The sequence below is a fragment of the Melozone crissalis genome, unplaced genomic scaffold (assembly GCF_028551555.1).
Source record: "Melozone crissalis strain CALT ecotype California unplaced genomic scaffold, PUWL_Pcris_2 ptg000013l_1, whole genome shotgun sequence".
In the NCBI taxonomy this organism is placed as follows: Eukaryota; Metazoa; Chordata; class Aves; order Passeriformes; family Passerellidae; genus Melozone; species Melozone crissalis.
The window spans coordinates 4594814-4614127 of record NW_026535791.1 but is presented as its reverse complement, the minus strand read 5'-3'; the positions used below and the strand labels follow the sequence as shown (position 1 = coordinate 4614127).

General features: G+C 36.7%; 1 protein-coding gene across 4 annotated transcripts in view; it reads left to right on the top strand.

Moving 5' to 3' along the window:
• The window catches only part of SACS (sacsin molecular chaperone), a 55825-nt gene extending 37063 nt beyond the window's left edge, over positions 1 to 18762 (top strand). For all 4 annotated transcript variants that reach the window (XM_054272281.1, XM_054272282.1, XM_054272283.1 and 1 more), the window contains 2 exons: positions 1599 to 1690; positions 5617 to 18762. In XM_054272281.1, coding sequence (XP_054128256.1) covers positions 1599 to 1690; positions 5617 to 17177 — 11653 coding nt within the window. In that variant the 3' untranslated portion in view covers positions 17178 to 18762. The remainder of the gene's footprint in view (positions 1 to 1598; positions 1691 to 5616) is intronic.
• The last annotated feature ends 552 nt before the right edge of the window (positions 18763 to 19314 follow it).

Here is a 19314-nt window from a genome sequence, read left to right as displayed (position 1 = left end):
GAAGGCTCCACAGCCTCTCTGGGCAATCAGTACTCATTCCAGTACTAGGTCATTGCACAGTGCAAAGTTCTTCCTCATACTCAGCTGGAACTTCCCGTGCATCGGTTTCTGCTCATTGCCTCTTTTCCTATTGCCTGAATCCTTGCACCACAAAAAAGAGCCTGGCTCCACCCTCATGACACTCTCCCTTCAGATACATACAGACATGGATGAGGTCCTCTCTCAGCTGTCTCCTCTTGAGGCTCATGAGGCCCAGCTGCCTCAGCCTTTCCTCATAAGAGAGAGACTCCAATGCCTTGATCATCTTTGTAGCCCTATGCTGGACCCACTCCAGGAGCTCCATAAATTTAAACCCATATACAAAGACCCATAATCTTTTCTTGTTCTAAATGATTCAGGTTATTTATCAAGGGATTAAAGCTACTTGGGGCCTTTGATTCTACTGTCTTTTTCTAAAAAAAAGTTTTTTAGCATCTACTGTGAGATTATTTATCTTTTGTTGTTCTTTCATTTTGTTAATCCTTCCAGAAGCTCAGCCAGTATATTAATACAGAAAACATTCCCATGATGAGAATAACAAATTAGAGCCCTGCTTCAGGCTAGTCATAAGATACTTTGTTTGAAACTTAAGGATACCACTATTTCTTATTCTGTTCATGCTCCATTGGTAATGGACCTGTTTGATTAACCTTGTGAAACTGATACAAAAGCATATTATAACAGGCCTAAAGCTCCTTGCTAGTGGTGATGAAACAGGAATTTCAAATAGTAATGCTTTCTTTGCCTCTATTCTTGCCTACATCAAGTATCTTTAATTCTAATGTTTAAAGTAGGATAAATTATGTATGTTAGATGTTTCAAAACCCTTTCAGTTCAGGAGATTGGTTCTTACTCAAATATGGAGCCTGCTAAGAAGGTAAAATGAGCTCTAAGAAATTTTCTTTCTACTAACTGTGGAAGAACAAGATTCTGTGTTGGTTTATGTCTAATGAACACACCTGCACTCTGAATTAAACTGGATATTTATTTTTGATTTCACAAAGACCAAAGCCCTGAAAGCTGATTTAGTTTTAAGTGCCAAAGTAAGAGATGGGGAGGATGAGACTGACTCTTGGCACAATAATGTTAAGTATTGACTGCAGATCTTCTGAAATCTGCAGATCTTTTCAAATCCACAGGTCTGTGTGACATTCTAGAATTATGTGTTGTAGTTTATGTAAACTTTTCAAGCAGAATTCTAAGAGACATAGAATGGTCGGTGCTATTTTGTTTTTTGTTAGAGTACAAATAGGTGAAAGTAGTTTTTTAGTCCTAGTTTTTCTATCAAAGAAAACTTCCTTAGACTTGCTTTGAAAAGTAGTTGGAAAAAGTACTTTCTTATTAGTCTCTGCATCTAAATGTATAAATTTTTTATTTGTCAGAAAATACCCATTGAAAGCCCTAGTCTGCATATGCACGATTGCTTTGCATGCTACTCTGTTCTACCATGATGGTTACCAAGATGATGATGTCTATACAGTAACACAAATAAATGAGGCTTTGCTTAAGGGTGGGGGGCCTTTTTTTTATTATTTTTCTCTTTTTTCATGGTGTGCTAGATCACTCTTTCCTGGCCTGGAGGGAAGGTTACTCTCTGATGACCTGAAGCCTGAGGTCCTTGCTGCTTTGAAAGAGGCCGCCAAAAGCCGAGGTAATGTGTCTAATGTATTTTCTTACAGAACTTTTAATGGCTCAAACAGACTAGCTCTAACCCCAAGTTTAAAGTAATGTCTCTGGAAGTTGAGTTCCCATAAACAAGACAGTAATCTAAAAAAAAACCCATTAAGATGGGGTAGACTTCTTGGAATTGAAATGACACAAATGAAAATTATAAATGAAGAAAAAGGCAAAGGAAGAAAATTTGTGATAAAATTTAGTAAAATATATTCAAGGATTAAGATTTTTATTCAAATAGTATTCTTCCACCTAAGACAGTCTTAATTCTGTTTTATATTTATAGTATTTGCATATGCAATAGCTGTGTCATGGTTATAGTACTGTGGATCATCTTTTAACTCACAATTGCAGGTGATCACTTCAGTACATTTGTTTTTAGCCAGGTTAAATCAGTTTAAGCATCTAGCCTCATGCATGCTGTAGATCAAATAATTTCATCGTGTGTTCCCTGATTCTTAATTCATGGTTTATGGTTATGTCAGTGTGGACCTACTGAAATACTCTCAGTCATGATCAAAAGACATGGTGAAGGAGTTGGTTTTATCTATGGATAAGATATGTCTATGTTTAACTGTCTTCACAATTAATTTTTTTTCTGGTATCTATTCTTCTCAAAGTTTATCTGCACTTACCTTTCCATCCTTGTGTTTACCATTTGATTGATAAATTTGAAGCCTAAATCTCAGAAATATTTTCATGTAAACAGAATTCACAAATCAAGCCGCTTGTTAGTTCACCATATGTTAATACTATTTAAAAGTAAGCGGTTCTTCAATGTCTAGAAAATGTACTTTTCAGGAAAAGATTCTTGTATCTTTTTTTTAATTACTTGATTCATCAGAATTCTTTCTTAGTCTGAAGATGTTAGAACTAGATGTACAATATTGTTATTCACAGTCTTGATTTGTTTTTCTTTATATCCTTTATTATGATCTTTAGTCATTTAGTTCCTGTTTCTTCTATGTTTTGACCTTTTTTCCTCTTCAATCCTTTAAATCTTTCCTCTTTATTATTCTTTTGTTGAGTTCTAAAGCTCCTCCTTTCTCCATGTTTTGATCATTCCTTCATTATCAAACACAAAAGAAAAATAAGGTAATCCTGAGGCAAGATGATAATTTCTTAAACATAGCAAAGCACCTATGGAAAAAATAAAATAATCTAGTAACTTTTTGCATAGAGTAAAACATGTAAATATTTAATATAAAATGTATTGAATATATTAAATCCATGACTTTAATTGAATATGAAGGACATCAAGTTTGAAATTATTACAAAGCAGAATTTTTACAAAGCAGAATTTTCCAATTCCTATCAGCATATTACGTGATGGATGCTGTGTCTGTTAATGCACTAGAATATGCTTAATTTTTTTTTCTCTACTGTTAATTTCCCTTTGTGCTATTTTTAAACAGGATGTAAAGTACAGGGAATGTTTGTGATCTAGTATAGAACCAAAAGGAGCTACTGTTTATAGTACCTTTTAAGGAATGGATATATATATAGGTATCCCGACAACCACAGTGAGTTAAATGGATGAAGGTTTCATGTAAGACAGCAATGTTAGTATTGAAAAATACCTGTTCTGTGTGATGAAACCGTGAGCTGATTTTTGAAATGTACTTTCCTAGACAATTTCCTCTGAGTGAATGTCTCAAAGGAGTCTAAAAGCAGGCTTAAATTAAAAAAACGGAGCAAAACAACCAAAACAAAATACAGTGTGTGCTTGAATACATCTTAAACAGAAAACACAGAGGTGACAGAAACAGAAAAAACCCTGTATGTTATTAAACTAGTCCCTTGCTGAGTTCTAGGACATTCCTTCCCTTGCAGCCTTGGTCTCAGAACTGCAATGAAGTATTTCTACTCCTTTTAGTTACTGGGGAAATTCTGGGTCACATTTAAGTCTTGCTTTTTATTGAATTTAAGTCTCTCTTTTATTGTGGCAATTTGGATGATATTTTTCTGGGGACTTGTAGTATGCTTTCCATTCATTAGAAGAACATATTTTTGTAAATAAATATGGCAAATATTCTTCTAAATGTTCTCAGAATTAGTAAATACTATTAGATAATCCTTTACAAGATTCAGGTGTCCTACTTTTCATTCTCCCTCCTCCTAAATTATTCTTCACTCAATGATTCTGCATAATTGTACAACTGCACTACCATAAAATTTGTATATGACTATAAATAATAAGTATTAGAGGGTGTTTTGACAGGTTTAGAAATCTTAATCTGTCAAAAATTTTATTTATATAGCTGTAGGAATTACATCAGAGAGATTTCTGCTACAATTGTAGAAATAGAAACTTTTTATAATATTTCTTTGAGATGGGATGCAATTGTTTTTATTGTGTTGTTCAAAGGCAAACAGATCTGACTTTTACTCTCCTAAAATGTGAACTGTATTTGTCTAGTTAGTAACTGTTTCTATACTTAGTGTCTTAATATGTAGTTCACAGGATGTTTTCTAAAAATGGATTTGATTATATTCTAGCCCAACAGCTTCTCTGGGGATTTTCAGGTATGGTTATTAATTGAAGATGTACTGGTTTGGACTGAAGCTTGATATTTGTGTGAATTTGGTGATTAGCTTTTCTCATTGCCCCAGCTTTCTTGTAAAAAAACTTGCCGAATAGTGCTGCCAAGACGTAACAACCTAACATAATTAGAAAAATATTTCTAAATACAGTTGAGGGGAAAATGCATATTGATGAAGAAAACCTTGTGATTATGTTACATGAAAATTATCAATACCTTTGTTTGTTTGTTTATATATATTTCATAATTTTACATGCAGGAAGATTTCTAGTCTTCCTAGAAAGAGGAGGATTACCTGTATAGTTTTAAAACCCGTATTTTTAACTTCTCAAATTAAAACAATGGGGTTTGAGTTGAGCTTTTAAGTAGATTCTTATCTTCCATGGGCCCTTTCTGCAAGTTTTCCTCACTTTTACAGGGCTGATGTGTTTACCAATTTTTGTGTTCAATAGAGCTATCATTCTGTAGCTCTGTAGGCATTAAGCGAAAGAAAAAAGATTTTTTTCTGAAGGATGTCTATAACTGCTCTCAATCTTTATTTGGACTGTTGCCTTCAAGAAGATAGTAATGTTAACTAGATGTGTGATGAAAGATCTGAAATTCAGATAGATGTCTTGCTTTCACTTCTGTCATTATTTCACTTCTGTCATCATTTCACTTCTGTCATCATTTCTGATGTGTTGGGAGGTAGTGATATTTTTTTATTCTGTGCTGTTTTACTCCCAGAAGTTCTGTAGTTTTTAAGTATAAACTTTCCTAATGATAATTAAGACATGAGTGTAAAGACATATTTCTTTTAGTGAGAACATCAGTAATAAGAATAAAAACATAGACTAAGTTTCAGCACTTCCTACCTGAGTCTAATTTATTGTCAGTTTTAGTTGTAAGAGCAGCTGCACCTGAACCACCTTGCTATATCTAATAAATAATCTTTCAAATCTATTTAACATTTCCAGTTATAGACAAATAAAGGATTAGCTTTTGATTTACCACTAGGCAAATAAGTTGGATAAAGAATTAACTAAAAAAAAGTTTGTAGTTCAATTCTAAATCTCTAGTTGCTACATATGCCTGAGAACGTTTGTGTTAAACTAACAAATATGATAACATACTGATAATTTTCAAATTGTTTATATTTTCATACTAATATGGAATGTATTTTCTTTTCATTAACTCCTGAAAGTAAAGGAAGCTGGTATCTGCAGTCCTGGTTAACAAACCTTTTTTTTTTCCTACAAAATACAGGGTACAGATTAGACTTTTTTTTCCTTGTTTTCTTTTTTCTTTGTCCCCTGAAGCCATTTGCGAAGTAACTCTGCTCTGTGATTTTCACAGCTTTTCCCTTTTGCTGTAATTTCAGGGAGGCCATGCACTCAGCTGCAGCTCCTGAACCCAGAAAGGTTTGCCCGGCTCATTAAAGAAATTATGAACAGCGTGTGGCCTGGGAGAGATGTGGTTGTACAGTGGTATCCAGGCTTGGAAGAAAAAAAGCACCCATCAATTTCCTGGCTGAAGATGGTCTGGAAGAATCTATACATACATTTTTCTGATGACTTGAGTGTGTTTGATGAAATGCCACTTATCCCCAAGACACTGCTGGAGGAAAATCAAACATCAGTGGAACTGGTTAGACTTAGGAATCCATCACCCATCATTCTGGAAGACGAATCTGACACTCAGCTCCCAGAGTATTTAGCTGATATTATTCAGAAAATTGGTGGAGTTGTACTTAAGAAACTGGATATTTCTATCCAACATCCACTTATAAAGAAGTATGTGCATCCACCATTGCCAAGTGCTGTTTTACAAATAATGGAAAAAATTTCCTTACAGAAACTATGCAATCAGGTTGCGTCATTCCCACCGACACATAAAGATGCTCTTAGGGCATTCTTAGCTAGTTTAACAGATGCAAATGAAAAAGAGAAGAGAATTATTCAGGAATTGCTAATATTTAAAAAAATTGAAAAATCGTCTGATGAAAATGTCCCTGTTTTTACTGGGCTAAAAGGTAGTAAGGTTTTACACCACACTGCCAAAATTCCTCCTGGTCTAAGGTTTTCTGTTCCAATAATTGACAGCAGTGATGAAGCAACTATTCGCTTAGCTAATTTGCTGAAAACAGAGCAGCTGAAGAGCACAGACTGCTTGAAGTTTGTTATAGAAGACATAAGGAGTGATTTTTATTCATATGATGAAACAGCACAGATCATGCAATGGGTTCTTGAAAATTTGACTTTTCTGAAAAATGAGAATACAGATGTGATAGATTGGCTGACACCACTAAAGTTTATTCAGATCTCACCGGAAAAGATGATGTCAGCAAACGAACTCTTTGATCCTGAGGTAGAACTTCTGCAACATTTGTTTTATGCTGAGGAGGAAAGTTGCTTCCCCCCTGTTATTTTTACATCCTCAGATATTCTTCATTCACTGAGACAAATAGGCTTAAAAAATGAAGGCAGTCTTGATGAAAATGATATCTTGAGAGTGGCAAAAAAAATTGAAAGTTTGCATGCTGACCCTAACACCAACCATGATTTGCTGTTAAGAAAAGCTAGAACTCTCTTAACAATTTTGAACAAAAACCATATGCTGCTTCAATCATCTGAAACAAAGGCTGCAATGAAAAAGATAAAATGGATTCCTGCAAGTAAGGAAAGGCCTCCAAATTATCCAGGGTCCTTGGTTTGGAAAGGAGATCACTGTAATCTGTGTTCACCACCAGAAATGTGTGATATATCACATGCAATTTTAGTTGGTTCCTCAGTTCCTCTTGTGGAAAATGTACTGTTGGATATAGAGAAAGCACTTGGCATCCCCACCAAGCCCAGCATAAAAGCAGTCTTGAAACATTTCAAGGTGGTAGTTGATTGGCATAGTTCTAAAACCTTCAGTGATGAGGACTACTATCAATTTCAGCATATCTTGCTTGAGATTTATGGATTTATGCATGATCATCTAGAAGAAGGGAAAGAAGCTTTTAAAGCCCTGAAATTTCCCTGGGTTTGGACAGGTAAAACATTTTGTTCCCTCACACAAGCAGTTATAAAATCAGTTCCTGATCTTGATCTCCAGCCTTATCTACATTATGTTCCAAAAACTATGGCGAAGTTTCACCAGTTGTTTAAATGTTGTGGTTCAATTGAGGAGTTAACGCCAGACCATGTTTCTATGGTCATTCAGAAAATATATCTGAAGAGTGAGCAGTCTCTCTCGGAACAAGAGAGTAAGCAAAGCCTTCACATTATGTTGAGCATCATAAGATGGCTGTACAGCAATCAGATCCCCGCGAGTCTGCATACGCCCATGCCCCTGTACAGTGGCAAACTTCCTTACAAACTTGCAATGAAGCCAATTCATGAGTGCTGTTACTGTGACATCAAAGTTGATGACTTAAACGATCTGCTTGAGGATTCTGTTGAACCCATAATTTTGGTGCACGAAGACATACCAATGAAAACCGCTGAGTGGTTAAATGTCCCATGCCTTAGCACAAGACTGATTAATCCAGAAAATATGGGGTTTGAACAATCTGGGCAAAGAGAGCCTCTGACTGTGAGAATTAAAAACATATTGGAAGAATACCCTTCCATTTCAGATATCTTTAAGGAGCTTCTTCAAAATGCTGATGATGCTAATGCAACAGAATGTAATTTCCTGATTGACATGAGAAGAAATATGGATATAAGAGAGAACCTTTTGGATCCAGGAATGGCAGCATGTCATGGTCCAGCTTTGTGGTCATTTAATAACTCTGAGTTTTCTGACTCTGATTTCCTAAATATAACTCGATTAGGAGAGTCTCTAAAAAGGAGTGAAGTTGACAAAGTAGGAAAATTTGGACTGGGATTCAATTCTGTTTATCATATCACTGATGTTCCTATTATTTTGAGCCGGGAATTCATGATTATGTTTGATCCAAATGTCAACCACATAAGTAAGCATATCAGAGATAAATCTAACCCTGGCATCAAAATCAACTGGAGTAAGCAACAGAAGAGACTGCGAAAATTTCCAAATCAATTTAAGCCATTTATAGGAGTTTTTGGTTGCCAGCTACCACTGACAGTAGAATCTCCCTATAGCTACAAAGGAACACTTTTCAGGCTGTCCTTTAGGACTCAACAGGAAGCTAAAGTGAGTGAAGTCAGCAGTGCATCCTACAATACAGCAGACATTTACTCTCTTGTGGATGAATTTAGCGTTTGCGGTCACAGACTGATAATATTTGCTCAGAGTGTAAATTCAATGGTTTTGAAATACTTGAAAATTGAAGCAGATGATCCCGGCGTGGCACAAGATGTTGTTACTATCAGAAAAAATCTGTGTGCTTCCAAAGCCTTGAGTGCACCAAATGTAAGTGTTTTAAAGGAAGCAGCTAAACTCATGAAGGTGTGCAGCAGCAGTACTAAAAAGCTTCCCACTGAAACACCAAAGTCATCATGTATCCTTCAGATAGTGGTAGAGGAATTTCACCATGTGTTCAGGCGGATTGCTGATTTACAGTCTCCACTTTTCAGAGGTACTGAAGAAGATCCAGCTACTTTCTTTGAAATGGCTAAATCAGGACAGACAAAAAGATCAGGTGATGAATTGCCACAGAAAACAGTAGATTCAACAACATGGCTTATATGTTCTTGCATGGATGTTGGAGATGCTTTGAAATTTTCTTTGCATGAAAGTGGAAGAAGACTAGGCTTAGTTCCCTGTGGTGGTGTAGGAGTGTTGCTGTCTGAAACCAAGGATCAAAAATGGATTGTGAAACCTAATTGCAACAACATAGGCGAAGTATTCTGCTATTTACCTCTGCGAATAAAAACAGGCTTACCTCTCCACATAAATGGCTGCTTTGCAGTTACTTCAAATCGGAAAGAGATCTGGAAAACAGACACAAAAGGAAGATGGAATACAGTATTCATGAGGCATGTTATTGTAAAAGCCTACATAGAAGCTCTTTGTGTTTTACGTGACATGGCAATCAATGGTGAGCTAGTTGACTACAGTTACTGTGCAGTGTGGCCAGATCCTGATTCAGTTCACGATGATTTTTCTGTTATTTGTCAAGGGTTTTATGAGGACATAGCTCATATGAAAAGCAAAGAAGGGATCAAAGTGTTTTCTGATGGTTCGTCTTGGGTTTCCATGAAGAATGTAAGGTTTTTAGATGACTCCATACTGAAACGGCCAGACGTTGGGCCGTCAGCCTTCAAGATCTTTCTGAAGTACCTTAAAAAAACTGGCTCCAAAAATCTGTGTGCTGTAGATCTTCCATCCTGGGTAAAGACAGGATTTGAAGAAGCAGGATGCAAATACATATTATTGGAGAACACTTTCTCTGAGAAACAGTTCTTTTCTGAGGTATTTTTCCCTAACATTCAGGAGATTGACCCAGAGCTACGTGATCCTCTGATGCGTTATGTTCTCAATGAAAAACTTGAGGAGTTCTCAGGAATTCTTCGTGCTACTCCATGTATTCCCTGCTCATTGGAGGGACATTCATTAGTTACACCATCAAGACTGATTCATCCTGAAGGAAGAGTTGCAAAGTTGTATGATGCTGAGGATGGAAGATTTCCTTATGGTACCACTCAGGATTATCTTAACCCTGTTATTTTGGTTAAACTTGTGCAGTTGGGAATGGCTAAAGATGATATCTTATGGGAAGATCTGATAGAACGTGCAGAGTCAGTAGCTGAAATTAACAAGACTGATCATGCTTCAGCATGTCTCAGGAGCAGCATTATATTGAGTCTTATTGATGAAAAATTAAAATCTAGAGATCCTAGAGCTAAAGAATTTGCTGCAAAATGTCAAAACATTCCTTTCCTTCCTTTCCTTAGCAAACCAGCAGGCTTCTCACTGCACTGGAAAGGCAGTGATTTTCAGCCTGAAGAGATGTTTTCAGCAAATGATCTTTTCACTGCTGATCATCAAGATATAGTTTGCCTCATACAACCAATTCTTAATGAAAATTCTCACTCTTTTAAAGGTTGTGGTACTTTGTCATTAGCTGTCAAAGAATTTTTGGGTTTACTTAAGAAACCAGCTGTTAATTTAGTCATAAATCAGTTAGAAGAAGTTGCAAAGTCGTTTGATGGAATCACATTGTATCAAGAAAACATCACTAATGCTTGTTACAAATACCTGCATGAAGCGATGTTAGAGAGTGAATCAACAAAAGCCATGATAATTGAACAGCTAACAAACTGTAGTTTTATTTTGGTTGAGAATGTGTATGCTGATCCATCAAAAGTATCTTTTCATTTGAATTTTGAGGCAGCACCCTATCTCTATCAATTGCCTAACAAATACAAAAATAGTTTCCGTGAGCTGTTTGAAAGTGTGGGTGTAAGACAGGCTTTCACAGTCGAAGACTTTGCTGCAGTTCTGGAATCAATAAATCAGGAGAGAGGGACCAAACAACTAACAGAAGACAGCTTTCAGCTCTGCAGGAGAATAATTAGTGAAGGAATATGGGGCCTCATTAGGGAGAAGAAGCAGGAATTTTGTGAGAAAAAGTATGGTGAGATATTGTTGCCAGATACTCGTCTTGCACTTCTGCCTGCAAAATCTTTGTGTTACAATGACTGTCCATGGATAAAAGTTAAAGACACAACTGTTAAATATTGTCATGGAGATATTCCAAGAGAAGTTGCAGTGAAGCTTGGAGCAATACCAAAACGCCATAAAGCTTTAGAAAGATATGCATCAAATATCTGTTTTACTACCCTTGGAACAGAATTTGGCCAAAAAGAAAAATTGACTAGTAGAATTAAAAGCATTCTGAATGCTTACCCTTCAGAAAAAGAAATGCTGAAAGAGCTTCTTCAGAATGCAGATGATGCAAAAGCTACAGAGATCTGTTTTGTGTTTGATCCTAGACAGCATCCAGCCGATAGAATATTTGATGAGAAATGGGCACCACTTCAAGGACCAGCACTGTGTGTTTACAACAATCAGCCTTTTACAGAAGATGATATTCGGGGAATCCAGAACCTTGGAAAAGGTACAAAAGTAGGGAATCCCTGTAAAACTGGACAATATGGTATAGGTTTCAATTCTGTTTATCACATTACGGATTGCCCTTCTTTCCTGTCTGGCAACGATATACTTTGCATCTTTGACCCTCACGCGAGATATGCACCAGGTTCAACATCAACAAGTCCTGGCCGCATGTTTAGAGATCTAGATGCAGATTTCAGAACACAGTTCTCAGATGTACTGGATCTCTACTTAGGAAATCACTTTAAACTGGACAATTGTACGATGTTTAGGTTTCCTCTTCGAAATGGAGAAATGGCGAAAGTATCAGAAATTTCGTCGGTTCCATGCTCAGATAGAATGGTCCAAAATCTTTTGGATAAGCTGCGTACAGATGGAGCAGAACTCCTAATGTTTTTGAACCATATGGAAAAAATTTCTATTTGTGAGATAGAAAAAACAACAGGAGCACTGAATGTCCTGTATTCTGTACAAGGCAAAATCACTGATGGAGACAGACTGAAACGAAAGCAATTCCATGCATCTGTGATTGACAGTGTAACTAAAAAGAAGCAGCTAAGTGAAATACCTGTACAGCAGATTACTTACACAATGGATACTGAAGACTCTGAAGGAAATCTCACCACTTGGTTAATTTGTAACAGGTCAGGCTTTTCTGCCATGGAAAAGGTATCCAAAAGTGTGGTCTCAGCCCACAAGAATGAGGACATTACTCTTTTCCCTCGTGGTGGAGTAGCAGCTTGCATTACTCACAATTACAAAAAACCCCACAGAGCATTCTGTTTCTTACCCTTGTCATTAGAAACTGGATTACCTTTCCATGTGAATGGACACTTTGCTCTGGACTCTGCAAGAAGAAATCTGTGGCGTGATGATAACGGTGTTGGAGTAAGAAGTGACTGGAATAGTAGTCTAATGACAGCGCTGATAGCACCAGCCTATGTTGAACTGCTGATTCAGCTGAAGAAGAGATATTTTCCAGGCACTGACCCTGCAGTATCTGTGCTGCAAAACACACCTATTCATGCTGTGAAAGACACTTTAAAAAAGTTTTTATCCTTCTTTCCAGTTAATAGACTTGATATTCAGCCAGACTGGTATTGCTTAGTGAAAGCAGTTTACAGTTGCATTTATGAAGATTTGAAGCGTCTTTTACCTGTTATGAGAGCTCCAAATGTCGATGGTTCTGATTTGCATTCTGCTGTTATCATCACATGGGTTAACATGTCTACTGTGAACAAAGGCAGACCATTCTTTGACAATTTGCTACAAGATGAATTGCAGCACCTCAAAAACACAGAATACAACATCACAACACGGAAGACAGTGGCTGAAAATGTTTACAGACTAAAGCATTTACTCTTAGAAATTGGCTTTAATTTGGTGTACAACTGTGATGAGACTGCAAATCTCTACCACTGTTTGGTAGATGCAGATATTCCTGTCACCTATGTGACACCTGCTGATGTCCGATTGTTTTTGATGACATTTTCTTTTCCGGACTCTAACTGCCACATTGGAAAGTTACCCTGTCGTCTTCAGCAGACAAATCTGAAGCTGTTCCATAGCCTCAAACTCCTGGTTGACTACTGTTTCAAAGATGCAGAAGAAAATGAAATCCAAATTGAGGGTTTGCCACTCCTCATTACTCTTGACAATGTTTTGCAAGTTTTTGATTCAAAGCGACCAAAGTTCTTGACAACATACCATGAATTGATTCCATCACGGAAGGATCTCTTTATGAACACATTGTATTTGAGATACAACAATATTCTGCTCAGCAGTGAAGTAGCAAAAGTCTTTGATATCAAAAGTTTTGCTGAATTGTTATCATCTGTGCTGCCTAGAGAGTATAAAACTAAAAATTGTATGAAATGGAAGGAAAACTTTGCAAGTGAATCTTGGCTTAAAAGTGCTTGGCATTTTATCAGTGAATCTCTAAATATTAAGGAAGAGCAAGAAGATACACAAGCAAAATTTGATGGTGTTATTGAAACTTTGAAGGACTGGACGTTGCTCCCAGGTGTAAAGTTTACTGTCTCAGCCAATCATCTGGTTGTGCCAGAGTGTGATGTCTTGCTGCCACTCAGCATCATGCACATAGCTGTCTTTCCAAATGCTCAGAGTGATAAAGTCTTCCATGCTTTAATGAAAACGGGCTGCATTCAGCTGGCATTGAACAAAATCTGCTCCAAAGACAGTGCTTTAGTGCCTTTGTTGTCGGGACGTACAGCAAACATAGATAATCCCTCCAGCATTCTGAAAGCCATACAATATATGGTACAAACATCAACATTTAAGACTGAAAAGTTAGCAGAAAGTGACTTTGAGGCTCTCCTAATGTACTTCAATTGCAACCTATGTCATTTGACATCTCAGGATGACATTAAAATTTTAAAGTCTCTTCCATGTTACAAATCAATCAGTGGCCGATACATCAGCATTGCAAAATATGGCACTTGCTATGTCCTCACAAAAAACATCCCATCAGTAGAAGTAGACAGATGGACACAGTCAACTTCATCGGCTTTTCTTGAGGAGAAGGTTCATTTGAAAGATTTGTATACTATGCTTGGCTGTGTCTCTGTGGATGATCTTGAAGTGTACTTGAAACATCTTTTGCCAAAAATTGAAAGTCTGTCTTACGATGCAAAATTAGAACATTTGATCTACTTAAAGAATAGGCTAACTAGCATTGAAGAAACTTCAGAAATGAAAGAACAGCTGTTTGAAAAGCTTGAAAGCATTTTGATCATTCATGATGCAAGCAATAGGTTAAAACCTGCAAAGTTCTTTTATGACAGGACTGTAAAAGTCTTTGAAGTTATGCTGCCTGAAAAATTCTTTATACCTCAAGATTTTTTTAAGAAGCTAGAGCAACTTACAAAACCAAAAAATCAAGCGGCGTTCCTTCCATCATGGGTAACTTTTCTGCGACATATCGGATTGAAATTCATCATTTCACAGCAGCAGTTACTGCAGTTTGCTAAGGAAATCAGCATGCGAGCAAATACAGAAAACTGGTCTAAAGAAACACTACAGAATACTGTCGACGTTCTCCTCCATCATATATTTCAAGAAAGAGCTGACCTTTTTTCAGGAAATTTTCTTAAAGAATTGTCTTTAATTCCTTTTCTGTGCCCTGAGCGAGCTCCAGCAGAATTTGTGAGATTTCATCCTCAGTATCAAGAAGTTAATGGAACTCTTCCTCTTATACGATTCAATGGGGCACAGGTGAACCCTAAATTCAAGCAGACCGATGTGTTGCAGTTGCTGTGGACATCATGTCCCATTCTTCCTGAGAAAGCAACACCTTTAAGCATCAAAGAGCAAGAGGGGAGTAGTCTTGGTGCGCAAGAACAGCTTGAGCAAGTTTTAGCCATGCTGAATGTTAATTTGGACCCCCCTCTGGACAAAGTTATCAATAACTGCAGGAACATATGCAATATAACAACTTTGGATGAGGACATGGTGAAAACTAGGGCCAAGGTCCTAAGAAGCATTTATGAGTTTCTCAGCACAGAGAAGAGGGAATTCCGCTTTCAGCTTCGAGGAGTTTCTTTTGTAATGGTGGAAGAAGGTTGGAAGCTCCTTAAGCCTGAGGAGGTGGTAATAAACCTTGAGTATGAATCTGATTTTAAACCTTATCTTTACAAACTTCCTTTAGAACTTGGTACTTTCCATCAGTTATTTAAACATTTGGGCACTGAAGACATTATTTCAACAAAGCAGTATGTTGAAGTTCTAGGTCGCATATATAAGAGCTCGGAAGGAAAGCAATTGGATCCCAATGAAATGCGCACAGTTAAAAGAGTAGTTTCAGGCCTGTTCAAAAGTCTTCAGAATGATTCTGTAAAGGTGAGGAATGACCTTGAGAATATGAGAGATTTTGCCCTTTACCTTCCCAGTCAAGATGGTAGGTTGGTAAAGTCTAGTATCTTAGTTTTTGATGATGCACCCCACTACAAAAGTAGAATCCAAGGTAACATTGGTGTGCAGATGCTTGTTGATCTCAGCCAGTGTTACTTAGGCAAAGACCATGGCTTTCACACTAAATTGATAATGTTATTCCCTCAGAAGCTGAGGCCTCGCTTACTTAGCAGTATACTTGAAGAACAGTTAGATGAGGAGTCTCCCAAAATTTGTCAGTTTGGAGCGTTATGTTCTTTGCAGGGAAGGTTACAGTTACTGTTGTCTTCAGAGCAGTTCATCACAGGACTCATTAGGATTATGAAGCATGAAAATGACAATGCTTTCCTGGCTAATGAAGAAAAAGCAATAAGACTTTGCAAAGCTTTGCGAGAAGGTTTGAAAGTTTCCTGTTTCGAGAAGTTGCAAACAACATTAAGAGTTAAAGGGTTTGCTCCTATTCCTCACAGCAAAAGTGAAACATTTGCTTTCTTGAAGAGATATGGAAATGCAGTAATACTGCTTTACATACAGCATTCTGACAGCAAGGACATAAATTTCCTCTTAGCATTAGCCATGACCTTAAAATCTGCAACTGACAACCTGATTTCTGATACCTCATATTTAATTGCCATGCTGGGTTGTAACGATATTTATCGGATCAGTGAGAAGCTTGACAGCTTAGGAGTGAAGTATGACTCTTCTGAGCCATCAAAACTTGAACTACCAACACCTGGCACTCCTATACCAGCTGAAATTCACTATACACTTCTAATGGATCCAATGAATGTATTTTATCCTGGTGAATATGTTGGTTACCTTGTTGATTCTGAAGGTGGTGATATATATGGATCATATCAGCCTACTTACACCTATGCAATCATCGTGCAAGAAGTAGAAAGAGAAGATGATGAAAGCCCCAATTTTCTAGGGAAGATTTACCAGATTGATATTGGATATAGTGAATATAAAATAGTGAGCTCTCTTGACTTGTACAAATTTTCCAGACCAGAGGAAAGCTCTCAAGGCAGGGATAGCACACCTTCTACCCCAACCAGTCCTACAGAATTTCCAGCACATGGACCGAGGGCAATTCCACCTATCTTCACTGGTAGAGAGGGCCACAAAACAATGTCCTCAAAACACCACTCTCCAAAAAAGATAAAGTCAAATTCGTTGCCAGAAATATTAAGAGAAGTGACATCTGTGATTGAACAGGCTTGGAAGCTTCCAGAATCGGAAAGAAAAAAGATTATTAGGAGGCTGTATCTTAAATGGCACCCTGATAAAAATGCAGAGAATCTTGATATAGCTAATGAGGTTTTCAAACATTTGCAGAATGAGATTAACAGGATGGAAAAACAGGCCTTTATGGATCAAAATATGGACAGAGCCTCAAGGAGACCATTTTCATCTTCTGCTTCTCGATTTCAGTCAGATAAATTTTCATTTCAGAGATTTTACACTTCCTGGAATCAGGAAGCAACAAGCCACAAATCTGAAAGGCAGCAGTATAAAGAAAAGTGTCCCTCCTCCACAGGACCCTCCTACTCCCAGCGCTTTTTCGTCCCCCCTACGTTCAGGTCCGTTGGCAATCCTGTGGAGGCGCGTCGATGGCTTAGGCAGGCCCGAGCCAACTTCTCAGCCGCACGAAACGACCTTCATAAAAATGCCAATGAATGGGTGTGCTTTAAGTGCTACCTTTCTACTAAACTGGCCTTGATTGCAGCTGACTATGCTGTGAAGGGCAAGTCAGACAAAGACATAAAACCAGCAGCCCTTGCACAAAAAATAGAGGAGTACAGTCAGCAACTTGAAGGACTTTCAAATGACGTTCAGACATTGGAGGCTTATGGAGTAGATAGCTTAAAAACGAGGTATCCTGACTTACTTCCTTTTCCACAGATTCCCAATGATAGATTTACTTCAGAAGTTGCTATGAGAGTGATGGAATGTACTGCTTGCATCATAATAAAACTTGAAAACTTCATACAACAAAAAATATAAATTATTTGAAGAGGTTAGGGAACTGTTTTATCAAGAATTAGGTGTTTCAAGTGGTGGCGTACAAATGCAATTGTGCAGATTATGGAACATCCAAGAGGTTGCATGGTGCCAAGCAGTTTAGAAGTGTCATGCACAAAGGTGGATTGTACCGAGGTACCTAGAACTGAAATTTACTTCAATGGGATTTTTTTTTCCTAACTGAGCCTGCTGTTAAGCAAACTGTAAAACCTGAATATTTTTTAGAATTTGCAAGGAAATTGAGCTGCAAAAATTAGATGTATGCGAAACATTGTGATTAATTGGCATATTATTGAACTGCACTTTATATAACCAAAGCTTAGCTTTCTGTTAGATAAAGCCTGTAATTATAACTCCTTATTCGATTTATTTCATTTAATGTAATGTTTCTGAAAGGATAATGTCAGTTTTCAATGTACTAATCCTAAGACTGGACATACAATGAAATGGGAAAGGGGGTGGAAGTTAAAATAACTTTGGAGATATTACTCCAAAGCATATCTGTATTCTTTTGCATTCTATGGACATTCATGTCACTCGTAGTAATACTCTTATCAGCTGGATCTGATTATAAATTTGCTGCAGCATCACACTGTAAACATTTAAAGGATAGTTTAGTACATGTAAATTGGTACAGTTATTTTAATGCTGAATAATGATACTTGATTTAACATGCCACATCATGTCATGCATTGATTGCATTTACTTTATTATAAAATAATTAAATATTTAATTTACTTTTTTTAGAGCCTGTCATATTTTGTTTAATGAAAAAGCATGTGGATGATATAAAATCTGTGAACATTATTATATGGTGTTTTATGGGTTTTTTTTGGAACACCAAAACTCAGTTTTCAGATGCCTAAATGCTTGAGTTTCTTTTTTTTCCCCCCCTCTGTGTGTGCCTTTGTGTGTGTACATATATATATATATATATTTTTCCACAAACATTGGTAATAGTACAATTCAGAAACTCATTTTTGGTGTACACAGAGCACTGTTTTTTGTTACATGTTTAAAGGTGCTGCAATGTAATGCTGGTTTTATTTTGTTATTCACTACAGCCCTTGAGAAATCTGATTATTAGTTCACACTCTTTCTGTTATAGTTTGTAATACTTTTGGTAATGTCATGCAGTATGTTCAACATTAGCTTTTTGTAAAAAAATTTTTAAAAATAAAAAATGGAAGGATAATGCTAAATGAAAGGATTTTTTTTTTGCTGGATCAGCCACATTAAACATAAATGTCAAACATTTTCCAGTGGCATGCTGTTACACTTGTCTACTTGACAGCACAGTGAAACTGCAATTTAACCTGCAGAATACAAAGGAAAATAAACAAAAGTAAGCTTGCTGATGCAGCTGATATAGCTGTGATAGTGTTGTAATACAAAAACAAAAAATCACAATAAGGTCTGCCTCAGTTTTGAGTAAATTATAAAGGCATTGTTCTCGAAGAAATGTGACAGTTGGAAAACAATACTGCTTCTGATTGTGGAGCCCTATTATTATTATTTCTGCTATTAAATTAAGTGCCATAAATTTAATAAAGAAAAATGCAAACATGTATTTCAGTCCGATGTGTTTTGATTTTATAATGTAAGCTAACTTTACCTATTATTTGAAGCTTTTATATAGGTAAATACACAATCTTTTTTGGATTAATTCTAAATAATTGTACAAATATTGAAATACTATTGAAAAGGAAACTTGCCTTTTTTTTTCCAATGACAAATGTTTGCAGTTTTCTCAAGCAAATTGTACATTTGCTGGGGGTTTTTTTTGCAATAAATAGTATGTGAGTAAAACACAAATCCTGGTGTGCCATGAAATAAATCAGTTTAGTTAATTCCCTGTGTTTTTTAAATAGATTCCTTTGTGGTTCTTGCTTTGTGCATTAAGTCAGATGAATAGTCTTCAGGGTAAGACTGAAGACTAAAATACTTGAAAAGGAAACAGTTCTCATGCTTTTCATTTTAAATGGAGCTAAAGCATAAGGTCTCATGGAAGCATGCAAAAGAGTGACAGGAGCACCATGAACACCCCTGTTTTTACGTGAGCTCTTGAGGAAGAAAATCCTGTAAGGGTATAACTGTGTTTTATAAGCAACTTATGTTG